This window comes from Hemicordylus capensis, chromosome 15 (assembly GCF_027244095.1).
Source record: "Hemicordylus capensis ecotype Gifberg chromosome 15, rHemCap1.1.pri, whole genome shotgun sequence".
NCBI lineage: Eukaryota > Metazoa > Chordata > Lepidosauria > Squamata > Cordylidae > Hemicordylus > Hemicordylus capensis.
The window spans coordinates 4902258-4917135 of record NC_069671.1 but is presented as its reverse complement, the minus strand read 5'-3'; the positions used below and the strand labels follow the sequence as shown (position 1 = coordinate 4917135).

At 45.9% G+C, this 14878-nt stretch overlaps 1 protein-coding gene across 1 annotated transcript; it reads left to right on the top strand.

Annotated features, from left to right (window-relative positions):
• The first annotated feature begins 3014 nt into the window (after nucleotides 1-3014).
• On the top strand, nucleotides 3015-14135 carry SRSF9 (serine and arginine rich splicing factor 9). The gene is made up of 4 exons (XM_053280476.1): nucleotides 3015-3541; nucleotides 10626-10795; nucleotides 12555-12727; nucleotides 13835-14135. Exons 1-4 carry the CDS (start codon nucleotides 3297-3299, stop codon nucleotides 13976-13978), a joined length of 732 nt encoding a protein of 243 aa, XP_053136451.1. The 5' UTR covers nucleotides 3015-3296; the 3' UTR covers nucleotides 13979-14135.
• The last annotated feature ends 743 nt before the right edge of the window (nucleotides 14136-14878 follow it).

Genomic DNA, 14878 nt, shown 5'->3' with positions numbered 1-14878 from the left:
ATGAACAGTAGGGTCAAATGGCCATTAAATGCAAGAGGCACAGTCTGTGGCATTTCTAGGCATACCAAGATATGCTAATTTAACATGACTAAATTTTAATATAATACTACATTCAATTAGCCTAGCAAAGCTAAGAAGATGGTGTGCTTGCCAATAAATACAGTTATGAATTGTCACCATGCTTATCTCATATATAATTGCACAGAAATGTCACAAACTGGATTTCTTGTATGTCATGGCCCTTTGGTCTCATGGCTTATAAACATTTCTTTCACTCTCTATGCACCTAGACCGATCAGTCTGTCTAACTTCATGAATCTGATGGAGAGGGCTCTACTGCACAAAAGCTTCTGCCTCAGTAAATTTATTAAAGGTCCTTTTAAAGACTAGCAGTTGTTTTTACAGAATGGATGGTATAATGCTTGAGTAAGTCTGCACAGGAGGTTTTGATTTGAAATTTTCTATGGGGCAGTATATTAAAGCAATAAAAATAGAACTTCTGTGACATGCAGAGCCAAAGCTCTTAAAATTATACTTTATATGTAATTCATTGAAACCTCTACTTAGTACAATGTATGCAATGTTTTAATTAATTGATTTCATACAATTACTTAATTTAATGCATTTAACAAATGCAGGAACCTCTGTTCCTTTCCTCTCTCCATTAGTAATGCAGAGATGCTCCGTGCCAAACAGAAAAACTCACAGAAGGATCTAGCAACCTGGGAAACACTGGGTGTTACAGAGAGAGGCTAGCTAGAATCTCACATACTGCCTAGCTTCTGGCTTAACGTTGATTTTCATGTTATGCTGTAGGAGAGGGATAAAGGAACAGCATGTCTGCATGCAAGTGAATGAAGCATGGAACTGACTGCTGGGTTTAGACTAGGAGAACCTGAAGTATCAATTTAATGACATTTATCTTTGCTGCAGCCTGTGGTGTATTTGAATGGTTTTTATTTTTGCTGGAAATCCATAACAGGCAGCCAAATAAATAAGACCAAGGAAGTGGGCATAACTTCTACTGCAACATGTTTTTTATGCACAACCTTTATTCTTGTACAAAAGGGTGGCTATACTGTACTAATGTCATGTAGAGTAACAGTAGACTACATCGCAGGGTTGCCGTGGGAACAGGAACAAAGCCAGTTTCTTGTAAACCACTCCTAGTTCCCTCTACAATATAAGAACAGTGGACTATACTGCAGGGTTGTTGTAAACCACCCTCTGTCACACACAGCTCCAATTCCTCCAGCCTATAACGTTAGCAATATGGCCATAACAACGATGGCTCTTTGCAATGGAAGCACAAAAGTTTACAAACCTTTTTTTAAAAACGAGCATATTTTTCACACAAAATAAGGCCTGAGTTGGAAAGAGTAATTGATTGATTAAGTGTGGTCAAGTCAGTGTGGACTCTTAGGAGGCTTTTTAATGCTTCATTTGTTGTTGTTATATCTGGTAGGTTCTTTAGCTTCTTATAATTTTCAGTTTTAATTTGAACCTAATGATTGTGGTTTTTAATCTGACAACTTATTTCTTTTCTTGTTTAATTTAGTTAATTTTAATACTTTTATTGTATCTTGTGTCTATCTTATTGTTGTGAGCCACCCCGAGCAGTAGTGCACTGGAGGGGCAGGTATAAATATTTTAAATAATAATAATAATAATAGAAGAAAAAGAAACAGAAAAAAACAAGAATACACAAAGATCTACAAATGGAAATTGAAAGGCTGTGGCAGAAGAAGACCAAAATAATCCCAGTGGTCATTGGCGCCCTGGGTGCAGTTCCAGAAGACCTTGAAGAGCACCTCAACACCATCGGGGCCACAGAAATCACCATCAGCCAGTTACAAAAAGCAACTTCACTGGGAACAGCCTATATTCTGTGACGATATCTATAACAACAGCAACAACATTGACAATAAAATTCAGCCATCCCAGGTCCTTGGGAAGGACTCGATGTCTGGATAAAACAAACCAGTCAATAACACCTGACTGTGTAAACAAACAAACAAACAAACAAACAACAATAATGCATGCAATCATATATCCTGCTCCCCGTGGGAGGTGGGATGACACCATCCAAAGCTACGCTAAGACTCCTGGCTGTCTCCATTATTTCCAAGGGGTAGCGTTCACTCCCCACCCCAGATTCGGGGGGCGGAGGAATGGCCCCAAAGGTAACCAGGATGTCCCGCCATCAGATCAGAGGTCTGATGTTTTGTTTCAAGCATAGTTGCTTGAAACACAAGAGTCAGAACTCTCCTGAAAACTGAATGTCTATGTATGTATTTGTTTATTTCGGCCCAAGGCCAGCATAAATACAAAAAGAAAAACAACAGCAGCAGTAAATACATACAATACATAAAACATTAATACCTTCGAATATCATACACATGGCTAAATTCGTTCAAATAAAACCGCTTAATCTGAAGTGCACAACCCAGCATCTCGTGCCTCAATCACACTAAACCGAATCTTGCTTGCTATGAAGAGAAATTTTGCTACCCTCCTGTAAGCATACTCTGACCTAGCAGCAAGCAGGAAAAGGACCTTGTCCCCATCAGAAGGCCAATTAGAATTGTAATGAGTTAGTAGTGGGGAGAGAAGCTTTCCCCTTAATAAAACTGAATGTCATCACTGTCTATAATTCTCACTGAGCACCACAGACTTTAAAAGAGTCCCCGCCCCCGCCCAAGACCGAGTTATAAAAAAGCAAGAAGGCTCTCCATGAGGCTACTTTTTCTTTGGATAGCGGGAGAACACATGCTGCTGAATCACTGCTACGCTAAATGCGGGTCCTTAATTATTGAACATGAACAGCTCAATACCCACATGAGCAAAGAAGGAGAAAAAAAAATGGCTTCCGGGAGCGGCAACCAAAGAGCCCCTCTCTACACAACGGGACACACCGCTCTACTCTTTTATTAACTCTGTCTGCACTTCTAAGCCTGGGGTAGAACTCGTCCGCGCATGCGCGACCACAGCCACTGACGCATGCGCCTTGCCTCGCGAGGGAGGTGGGATTTGGGTGTTTTGTGGGCTTTGCCTCCCCCCCCTTTCAAGCGTGCGGCGGTGCTGCCTATGTGGTCCATTTTGTGTCTGCGCGCGCACGCCGGCTCCTTTTTTCCCTCCCCTTTAAGCAGCGCTTCCTCACTCCCACACACTCCTTTTTTAATTTTTTTTTTTTTTGTCCTCCGTCAGGCGCCTGAGGGGGTGGCTGGGCGGCGGCGGCCTCTCCGACTCTTGACTGACTGACTCGGCGTAGGCCGCTGTGCGTGAGTGAGGGAAAGATGTCCGGAGGCTGGGGCCGGGACAGCATGGACTACGGCGGCGGCGGGGCCGGGATGTCCGGGGGCGGCCGGGGCGGCAGCGGCGGGGCGGGCGACGGCCGCATCTACGTGGGGAACCTCCCGGCCGACGTGCGCGAGAAGGACCTGGAGGAGCTCTTCTACAAGTACGGCCGCATCCGGGACATCGAGCTGAAGAGCCGGCGCGGCCTCGTGCCCTTCGCCTTCGTGCGCTTCGAGGACCCGCGGTGCGTGGGCGGGGCCGGGGGGGGCGCCGCCGCCGCCGCCACACACGGGGTGGCCCAGGCGGCGCCGCAGGGGCTCCTTTCGCGGGGGTCTGGGAGGGGAGGCAGGGGAGCCACGCCCACCTCGCCCCTCTGCTGCTGCTCTCCGGGGAGCGCGCGCGCTCGCCCCCGCCCTCCCTCGCGCTTCTTCCCGCCTTTTATGAGGAAACCGCCTCCCCTCCTCCCACACGTTCTTCGAAAGGGGAGACGAATCTAGGGCGATTGTTTGTGCCCCGCTTTTCCACCGAAGTCCCCCCCCCAAGTGGCTTACATAGAAATAAATAAAATGGCTCCCTGTTCCCCCTTCCTCCCACTCCAAAGAAAGTCATATGAGAGAGACACCCCAGCAGCAGCCGCCACTGTGGAGGGGGTGGAGAGGGCCAGCTGCTCTCCCCCTGCTAAATGCAAGAGAATTTCCACTTTAAATCTTGGCTCAGTTTAGCAGGGGTTGCGAATACGGCGAATATTTGTACCCCGCTTTTCAACCCCCCAGGTGATTTACAGAGATATAAATGAAGAACCCCAGCCACTGTGGAGGGATGTTGTGCTGGGGGTGGAGAAGGCCAGTTGCTCTCCCCCTGCTAAGTGCAAGAGAATTGTCACTTTAACAACTATTTATATACCGCTTTTCAACAAAAGTCCCCGAAGCGGTTTACATAGAGAAATATTAAATAAATAAGATGGATTCCCATCCCTGAAGGGCTCACAGTCTAAAAAGAAATAAGAAATTGCCTCTTGGCTCAGTTAGCAGGGATTATGGATATGGATATTTGTATCCCACTTTTCAATCAAAGTCCCCCCAAAGTGGTTTATATAGATATAAATGAATAAATAAAGAACCCCAACCACTGTGGAGGGATGTTGTGCTGGGGCTGGAGAGGGCCAGTTGCTCTCCCCCTGCTAAGTACAAGAGAATCTCCACTTTTAAAAGGTGCCTCTGCTCAGCAGGGTTTGCGAATACAGTGAATATTTGTATCCCGCTTTTCAAGCAAAGTTCCCCAAGCGGTTTACATAGATGTATAAAATAAAGATGGCTCCCTGTCCCCAAAGGGCTCACAGTCTAAAAAGAAACAGTACAGTAGACACCAGCAACAGGCACTGGAGGGATGCTGTGCTGGGGATGGATAGGGCCAGGTGCTCTTCCCTTGCTCAATACAAGAGAATCACTACTTTTAAAAAGTGCCTTTTGGCTCAATTTGAGTGGGGCAGGGGGGAGGAAAAGAGGGGTGGCCCTCTTTTTCTCCCCCCCCAGCATTTATTTGTGGTACTTATATACGGCTTTTCAGCGCAAGTGTTCAAAGCGTTTTACATAGTGGAGCAGTGCTGGCGATGGGGCCATCATGGGAATTGGCGAGTTTGAGAGGGTCGGGTTCCCTGAAGGGGTGAGTTTTAATGTGCAGAAAGGGATGGGGTATATTGCTGGGCAAACTAATTCCAGCGAGTTAATATTGGGGGTGTGTGTGTGCTTGTGAGGGAGGAGAGCAGCAGGGGCTGCACACCTTAAGGGGAGCAGGAGTTGTCCCCTTTGCTGAGCAGGGGCTGCCCTGGTTTGCATTTGGATGGGAGACTACATATGTGAGCGCTGTATGATGGGGTGGGGTGGGGCCACTCTGGGAAGGGAAGAGCATCTTCAGGCTTGCATGCAGAAGGCTCCAAGTTCCCTCCCTGGCAGCATCTCCAAGATTGGGCTGAGAGAGACTCTTGCCTGCATCCTTGGAGAAGCTGCTGCCAGCCTGGGTAGACAATACTGACCTAGTTAGACCAATGGTCTGACTCAGTATATGGCAGCTTCCTATGTTCCTCCTTCCATGCATGGGCAATGGCCATTTGGAAATTCCATGCATTCCTATGGCCCTTTGGAAGGAACCAGGGCTTTTCAGTGCGCATTCCCTGTTGTTCATTTCAGTAATATAGCCTTTGCATGCAGAAGGCTCCGAGTTCCCTCCTTGGCATCTCCAGATTGGGCTACAGGAGACTCCTGCTTGTCACCTTGGAGAAGCTGCTGCCAGCCTGGGTAGACAATACTGAGCTAGATGGACCAAGGGTTTGACTTGGTAGAAGGCAGCTTCCCATGTTCCTGAGTTTCAGCACTGGGTGCCTGGATGTTGTTGGACACCAAATGCCTGGGGATGATGGGAGTTGTAGCTCAGCAACATGTGGGGACTTAACATTGGGAACTGCTGTCAGTTGCAGTCCAACAACATCTGCAGTCTCTGGAGTAGAGAAATGGGGCGGGAGGATCCAGTTATCAGTCCTATAGAGGCTCAGAATCTTAAATGGCACGAAGTTCTATGTGGCATTTATATAAGGATTTTTCCAAGGAGGGGGCGAATCTCCTCTTTCCCCCTCAAGATAGTTTTCGTATGTAATAAATACCTATTTTAATACTTGTACACTCTTTTTTTTTCAACAAAAGTCTTCAAAGTGGTTTACATAGCAGGGTGGCCAGATCCTGAGGGGTATCCTTGTGGGTCAAATGGGCCATAGCAGAGACAAGGGAAGGTTCCTTCTCCCAAAGGAGCTCAGAAAATTCAAAACAAAACAACAGCTCTCAGACCTTATATTTTTATTTATATGAGGATTTATCCTAGGCCAGGATGAATCTCCACTTTCCCCTTCAGTATATTTTATTGATATTAATTGACTGATATCTTGCCTTCTCTTTGCTAATTATTAGGAATATGCCTTATAATAATTCACTTTATTGATTTTATAATGATTCTGCTCTTCTGCTTCTAAGAACCAAATTACAAACATTAGAAAAAGAAAACATTGCGAACAATATTTTGCATTTAGTACAAAATACTCAACATGTTAGAAGAGTAATCAAACTATAAAGCAGGAGATGGTTACCTTTATATCGCACCATTCATTGTACATGACGCATTACAAAGAATGAGAGGACAGGTTCCCGCCCTGAGGGAGAAATGAAGGTAAAGGAGTGAATTGGAGGCAGGGGTGAGCAAGTAAAGAATATGCAATTATTTCAGTAACGTTTAGACTTTGTTAAAGTACTGCATGATGACTAAAGGCTTATGCCAAAGACTTCATGGAAAATACTTATCATTAGGATTTGGCATTTATATAGTGCTTTTGAGTGTTCAATGTGCTTCAAGCGCGTTATCTTGTAATTTTCACAACAACCCTTTACAGCAGACCAGTTTTATTGTCCCCATATTGCTGAGGGGGAAGTGGCTTGCCTAAGGCCACCCGATGAGTGTACGGCAAGTTCTGAACCAGAGGCTTCCTTTTCACCACTCAGTCCGTAGAAATACCTTGGATCTCTGACCTGCATTATGTTGGGTCTGTTTGTTACTCTTTGTTATAACGTAAACAGGATGAACTTCTGTACTAAGATATAACATCAAGACCGTTTGGGTTTCTCCACATGCCAAAAGAAGTGTGCGTGCATGTCTGTCTGATCTGTGTCCGTAATGTTGCTATCATGATTGGGTGTCGAAAAGGGGTAACCATCCCAAGTGTTCTTAAGGTATACTGCTCTTTTGAAATTGAATCTTAAATCTCTCTTGAATCTTGCTGAGAATATTCAGTCCCCTTCCCAGCCCTCATCCCCCAAATCTGAAACAGTGCTTTTGCTAAATGAAGAGATCCACAAAAACAAAAAATTCAGGCCATCTCCTTTGGGCCTTCCCTGAGAATTGCCCATGCTGTGGAAAGAGATCATCCCTCTGTTGGAGGAGCTTTGCTTTGTGTTTGTTGCTTTAGATTTATGATGGAGGTGTTTTTCCCTGGCCCCCACAGTAGTTCCATTGCTTGAAGAGATTGATGCTCTGTGATCTGTTTGGTGGAGTAGCAAATGAGGGAGTCTTTTACTCTCCTCCGTGTCACATCCTGTCCGCTTCCACCACTGCATCTGATAATTCACCACTATTATGCTGCTGCTGCTATATACAGGGCTCAGGAAATCCACTAGTCTACTAGTCTGTGACGAGTGAAAAATGATTCCTGACGAGTGAAAAAGGTCCTGACTAGTAATGTACCAACATAGTTCAGGGAACAAGTAAAATATTTTGTCTGGCTGATGTACTTAGCCAATATTTTTTTTACCCCTGTGGATTATATACTGTGGTACATACATGTGGATATTTATACACTGCTTTTCAACAAAGTTTTCAAAGCAGTTTATCTAGAAAATGCATCTATAAGATGGAGCCCAAAGGGCTCACAATCTAAAAGGAAATGTAAGGTAGACATCAGCAGCTGCCAAATGCTCTTAACCTGCATCCTGCTCTTCTTCCTACCCACACCCCAAATAGACTGTGAAATGCTGAACTCCCGAATGTCTTCATCTCCTGCTCTCTTCTTTCTTATTTGTTCCTGGATGCAAGATGCTCAGAGAATAGTCTCCGAGAGCGAATGGCAGATGGTGGGGAGGTGGCTGTTGTTGGGCCTCCTGATAAGGAGAACCCTCTGATTTTTGAAATGCACATTAATTACCACTGCAGTCCGTTTATTCTGCTGGCTACCACTTACCACCATATTGCTCTCTCTGTCCTCACAAGAGCCTGGACATCTCAACATGGGGTTAGTTTGTGTTGGGTGGTCCCTCAGCCTTTGATCCTTCTATGTTTTTCCTCTGAAAAGGATTACATTCTTTGTGTGCATAGGTATCCCTCATTATTGTTGAGATACCTATATTCTGGGTAGTCCCCACCAAAAACATTGCTTCTTGGAGAAGTGGTGTGATATTAAACAGCTATGGAAAAGTGAGAACTATTGCGTAGGTGACCGAATTAAGACCCATCCAAGATGTGAAAAGCCATTTTGACATGTGGGAGCAGTTTCCATTTAACCAGTTAGGAAATGAGGCCCCTTTGACTTCCCACAAAGATTACTCAGAGACAGCGTAAAGTAAAAGGCAGACTATGGAATGGCCTCTCTGCTGTGTTAATGTTGAAGTTGAGGTATAGTACAAGTATCTTCTGACTGCCTTGGCCTCAGAAGAAGGCCAAAGGTCTGCCTTAATCGTAAAGATTAATGATTTTTTTTTTTAAGGTAGTGGGTCATAGGTAGTCATACCACCAGCCTTCACCACAATCACTGAAGTGGAATTCTTGGTTCATTAAATCGGATGCAGTGAAGAACTGTTGCTCATTTTTATGTTAAATTGGTCCTGGTCAACACTGTTGGATACCAAGTCGTTTCCTTTAGGGATATGCACGAACCGGTTCGGCGGTCCTTTTGTGGACTGCCGAACCGGTTCAAAAGTCCGGCGGTTCGGCCGGTTTGGGGTTGTGTGTGTTACCTTTTAAGGAGCATGCGTGTCGGGCACTTCCGGTTCGAGGCTGACCAGGGCGGCAAGGGGGTATGCTGCCGCCCCGCGCCAGCGATTTTGCAGACAGTGCCGACAGGGGAAACACGACGTGTCTGTGTGTGTAAGAGCACCCTTCCTGCTTCTTAAAGGTAACCCCTTCCCCCCACACACACACACCGTGCCGCTGAACTGGCCGTCTGCGGTTCCATGCACATCCCTGATTTCCTTCGAGTATTGAAATTAAGCAATGCTTCTTCGCTCCATGCTGTTCATTTCCAAACACCCACTTATTTGGTTACAACTGAAAGGCTGCAGACCTCAGATTTGTATCTTGGGGTGCAGAGACGGCTGCCAGAGGTAGCCCATTTGCACAAAAGCACCAGTTAATTAAGTATCCACCATGTTGGGGATGAAAAATGATTGGCATTTGAAGCAGTAAGCTGTAGATCATGCTTTATAAACGAGTTTTGGAGGGCTCTAATTTCTAAGTACTCTAATTCAGTACTGCATAACTTCAGCCTACCATTGCAGACTGTTGCCTACTGTGGCTGGGAATGATGGGAGTTGTAGTCCAACAACAGCTGGGCAGTTGAAGCCGTGCACCTTCGTTTGAACTGTTAAAGTAGTAATTGGGACACTGCTAAGCCAGCATGGCATAGTGGTTAGAGTGTTGGACTAGGACCAGGAAGACGCGGGTTCGAATCCCCATTCAGCCATGAGACTCACTGGGTGACTCTGGGCCAGTTATGTCTCTCTCAGCCTCACTATAAGTGTAAAAATAAATAAAAGGTCGTTGACCTCAGACAGCAGAGACGAGCTTCTCAATTTTGCTTTATCTGTTTAAAGTAGCTTGCTTTGGGCAATTGGTGCTGGCTTTTTCAGGTAGCTAAAGGCGCAGCGGGGAAATGCTTGACTAACAATCAGAAGGTTGCTGGTTCTAATCCCCACTGGTACTATATCGGGCAGCGCAGCAGTGATCTAGGAAGATGCTGAAAGGCATCAGCTCATACTGCGTGGGAGGAGGCAATGGTAAACCCCTCTTGTATTCTACCAAAAGAAAACCACAGGGCTCTGTGGGCGCCAGGAGTCGAAATCGACTTGACAGCACACTTTACCTTTAAAGCAACAATGCCTGGGGCACTAAGCTTTGTTAATCTGATTACTACCTTCATAAGAAAAAGAGTGAGCAAGTCAACATAGTAATTGGTGTTCTGAAAATATCTAAGAACTCCCTGGTGCTATGTTGTGGTTGACACTTGCTGCTCGAAGGCATGAAAATCCTTTGTGTAAACTTCACAGCCCTGATGGTTAATTGTGTGTATAATTAATACCTTCCATATTGTTATCTCTGTCCAACTGTAGATGCATGTCAATCTTGCTCATAACCTTGAAATGTGAATGATGTTTCTGGAGTTGTGGGAGCCAGAGGCTGGTCCTTTAGATCAAGGCTTCTCAACATTGGGTCCCTCCCCAGATGTTCTTGGACTTCAACTCCCATAATCCCCAACCAAAGGCCACTGGGGCTGGGGATTATGGGAGTTGAACTCCAATAACAGCTGGGGAGGGACCCAATGTTGAGAATCTCTGCTTTAGAACATAAGAGGTGTTCTCTTGGATCTTGTCAAGTGCTAACTAGTCCCAGCTCAGGAACTGGAAGTTTTGAACTCTTTCAGACCTGTCTCCCAGCGACAAATGGTTCTCAGTACCTTTTCATGTTCTTTTCAGATGCTGACTGAGCATTGCTAATCTTAGTCCTGTATTATTTGTTTGCAGAGATGCAGAAGATGCAATTTACGGGAGGAATGGTTATGATTATGGCCAGTGTCGCCTGCGTGTTGAGTTCCCCAGACCTTCCAGAGGTCGGGGTGGAGGCTTTGGTGGGGGGCCTCGTGGGAGGAATGGCCCTCCTTCACGGCGTTCTGAATTTCGAGTCCTTGTTTCAGGTATGTTGTCTTCTGTACTGATTAGGAACCATCCTGATGCCATTCCTCACTTATGTTGTGTTGGGGAGAAGGAATATCTCGCGTTGGTAATCTAAGGTTTCTTCTTTAATGTGAAACCTGTGCATCTGGAGGAGATTTTTTTTTTTCCCGGACTGAGAGAGAGGACAACACAACTTCTTGGTTTGCTTCCTGGAGGAAGTCTCCATATTGTTTTTGGAGTTCATCTTGGTGAATTAAGGGTGAGCACAAACGTCTCCACCTGTGGGCAGGCTTGAACTCGTGGACTTGCAAGTGGCGACTGGGTGGGTGGGTGAAGGAAAGGAAGAGGGCATGCCCTCAACTCCTGCCTGTGGCTTCCAGCGGCATCTGGTGGGCCACTGTGCGAAACAGGATGCTGGACTAGATGGGCCTCCTTGGGTCTGATCCAGCAGGGCTGTTCTTCTGTTCTAAGAAGACCCTAGGGATCGTTTTTGTAGCTTATAGAGCCAGAAGGTATGGGTCCCAATAGCTTAACATAAGCTGAAATAACTTTTAAAACACGTTGATGCTCTGAGACCAAAATGAGTCTATTAAAGAAAGACAGATGGTGGCCAGTGCTGCAGTCCTCGTTATGGGAGAACATTAACCTGAATTAGCCCCCTTAATTAGTAACCTTGTGGACAACTCGGAGCAACCCTGGCATTTCTGGAATAGGTAACGAGTTAGTGAGTTGGTAGAGACAGGTGGAAAAGGCCTGTACTTTCTCTGGAAGTAGTGGAGAAAAACGGAAGTATTGAGAAGGTTTTTGCCATGGCGATCAAATCTCTGGAGAACACTCAGCAGTCCCTGACCAGATTTATGGAATGGTCTACTTAGAACAAACTCATAAAGCATATTTATTCTCAGGCGCTACTTTAAAAATACCAGTGATCTCACTCTCTGCTTCTCTGCATGTTACTTTGGCATTCTGGCTAGGAATAGGAGTGCTCACTGGGAGGAAGCCACTGAATTGCAATCTCTTCAGCTTTACAGCAGGACCTGAAAACCAAAATGTTGAACCCCAGGTGTACATCTCCCACACAGAAGCCTGGGAGGGCAGGGAGGATATCTGGAGGAAAAAAAATCTCTTGACTTTTGGCATGAAGGGGAGAACTTGCATTGCTAGAGAGTGTTGTGAAGCATTCTCGAAAACTGCCAGGAGCAGCAGTGTTCGAGTGTCTCAAGGATATGATGTGGAACAGGGAAACCACTTCCCTTTTGGCTTTTCTTAGTAAACGTGCTGATAGCTAAGCATGGGTATCCCTGCTTCGCTGCCCAAGGATGAGCTATTGGAGGACCCTAATCTAAGGACCCAAACTCATACCTGTTAGAAGGGGACCTACTTTCTTGGATGGGAATCCGACCCTGAGTAACTAAGCCGTACACGGAATACAATCTGTACAGTCAGAGTTAGGGGTGATGATGTTAAGTTTACATTGGACCAACAGGAGGATTCCTCTGAATGCCCAGCACTCTGAATCCTAAAGCCACCTAGGGGACTATCTTGCTGACATGGAGGGCTCGCCCGTTCTGGAGTGGATCTTAATTGCTGTGCTTTGGATCCTTCTGTCCTTATTGTAGCACTAACTCTCTGGAATCAACAGGAAGCCTGTGGAAGTGGCAGCTCCTTTGGGCGTGCTGGAGGGACCAGTCAAGGGCATGCGGCCGTTCCTGGCATCGCCTAAGCAGCTGGTGTCCCCTTTTGACACGGTCTCTTATGTTTTGTGTTCTCACTGCTTAGGGCTTCCTCCATCAGGCAGCTGGCAGGACCTGAAGGATCATATGCGCGAAGCTGGTGATGTATGTTATGCAGATGTACAGAAAGATGGAATGGGGGTGGTTGAGTTTCTCCGCAAGGAAGACATGGAATACGCACTGCGTAAACTGGATGACACCAAATTCCGATCTCATGAGGTGGGTTCCTGCCTGTGGGTGAAGAGCATGTGCGTGGTGCCAGTCATGGAGGAACGTGCGTTAACCTGTCCTATTGTGATACTCTCCAGAAGCACCAGGGTGGAATCTAGCCGTAGTCTTTGAATGGGAATCCTTGTAGCAAGTTAGGCATCCAACTGACACATTGTCAAGGCCTCGGGAAACCTGCCCCATGTTGGCTTGGTGTGAGCCCTGACAGGCGGGACCAGGTTTTGTGGTTCCATTTCTAAGTTCCGAGAGAGAGAGAGAGAAAAAAAGAGCATTTGGATGACTTGCCTCCGACTTCTTCTGGGTAAGTCGAGTTGACTCGCTTTGCCCATCTCTCCCTTTGATGGCCGAGGGCTGAACAGGTCGCTGCTGGCTGTTTGTTTGAATAAGCTTAGCTCACTTTGCCTTGGCAGCTGGAGATTGTATCAGCAGACTGCAGTGTTATTCCCCAGAGGAGCTGTTGAGTCACTGTAGTGGTTACGATAGCAATCTTTCCCACCTGTGCATGGAACCTCTTCCTGTGGTGGTCTCACAATACCTGTGACATAAATCAGGTTGATTTCCCCCCGCCCTATCTTGGGGCAGCTCTACCTCCTTTGCAACCACCTTCTACCAGTGGCTGGCTTGATCTGCTGCAACCACCCTCTCTGACACCAGCCGGAGGCTGCTTGCTGTGGAATTTCCCTCCAGAACCTGGACACTTAACTTAAAAAGATGAGCTGGTTCACCAAAGCCTCTCGTAACTATGCCGAAGAACTAGCTTGCATCTCTTTCCCTCCAAGTTAAAAGATGGAACCTTGCTGACATCTTCACCCTCCTCTTAGTTAGCTGGGGACAGAACTGGTCTGTGTTTGCCTTGCTGAGACCTGCACAATCCTAGTGGTTGTGTAATGTGCCCTTCCTCTGTAGGCCTCGAGGGCCAGACCAGAGTCGGCCGAAGGCAGTAGTAGCTGGATTTATACTGCCTTTGTGCGAAAACCTCTCCTGCCTTGAGCCGCTTGTACATTGGTTTCTGGTCTTCATTTTTGGCATTCGTTCATTCATTCCGCTGTCCACAGGATGTCATGCCAATGTTTGGGTTTTCTTTGTTTTGAATTCCAGGGTGAAACGTCCTATATCAGAGTCTGTCCTGAAAGAAGCATCACCTATGGCTACTCGCGCTCCCGTTCTGGTTCAAGGAGTCGCGATTCTCCATACCAAAGCAGGGGATCACCACGCTACTCCTCTCCCTTCAGGCCATTCTGATTGCACCCAACAGGGACTCCTAAAAATGTGAACTGAGCTTTTTATTTCTGCTCAGAGTTTACATTCCAAAATGGATGGATATAGTCTTTCGTAGGAAGCCTTGTTTCCCCCCCCCTTTTTCCTTTCTATTCAATAAAATCTTTTTTTATGACTTACAGTTTTTACTAGGGCAGTGTTGGTAATTGAATACTATAAACCGTTGCCACTTAAAAAAACAAACCTTTTTTTGTTTGGAAAACGTAAATTGTTTTGTTTCTCCTTCTAATTGAGAGAATATGAGCTTGAGAATTAGTGCGTGTTGATGGTTTTGTCCACAGGACGGTGCTATTTAGCGACGGAGCAAATTGTATGGCTCGGCCTGTTGTGCTGTTTCGAAATATACTTCGATGTTTCTGTAACTCACAAGTGGGTGGCTGTCTTTTTGTGCAGTGGTGAATTTGCAGCAAGGGGGTGTGAAACTGCTGTTGACAAGCTGAGCCTGGATTTTAAATCGCTTCCTGCTACTGGCTTAAAGAAACATTCTAAAGTTTTTGCCTACTTTCCAAGGGAGTGTCATATGTAGAACCTCAAAGTTACCCACTTAACACCAGGCCTTGACACATTTTCTATGGATCTAGGAGTCAGACCCCCCCAATTTAAAAGCATGGACACTTGACAAAATTGCCAACAATATGGGGAATAGGGTAAGTGGGCATCTCTTTATCTCCTTTACAAGAAACATCGTTGGAATGATGGTTGCCAGATCCTGGCTTCCCAAATCCAAGTGTCTAATTTACATATTTTGTAAATTGGCTTGAAAAGGATTTCTGAGCAGAATAGTGGCTGCCTGTTTTGCTCCATCACTCCGCTTCTACAAGGGCTAGAGCTTAGCCTTTTTAAAATTTATTTTTTAACGAAAGT

Bases quoted from the DNA above. Each gene is read 5' to 3' on its own strand.
- SRSF9 (XM_053280476.1), top strand. From the start codon at position 3,297: ATGTCCGGAGGCTGGGGCCGGGACAGCATGGACTACGGCGGCGGCGGG. The intron at 3,542-10,625 runs GTGCGTGGGCGG...ATTTGTTTGCAG, and splicing joins GTGCGCTTCGAGGACCCGCG to AGATGCAGAAGATGCAATTT. The intron at 12,728-13,834 runs GTGGGTTCCTGC...TTTGAATTCCAG, and splicing joins CCAAATTCCGATCTCATGAG to GGTGAAACGTCCTATATCAG.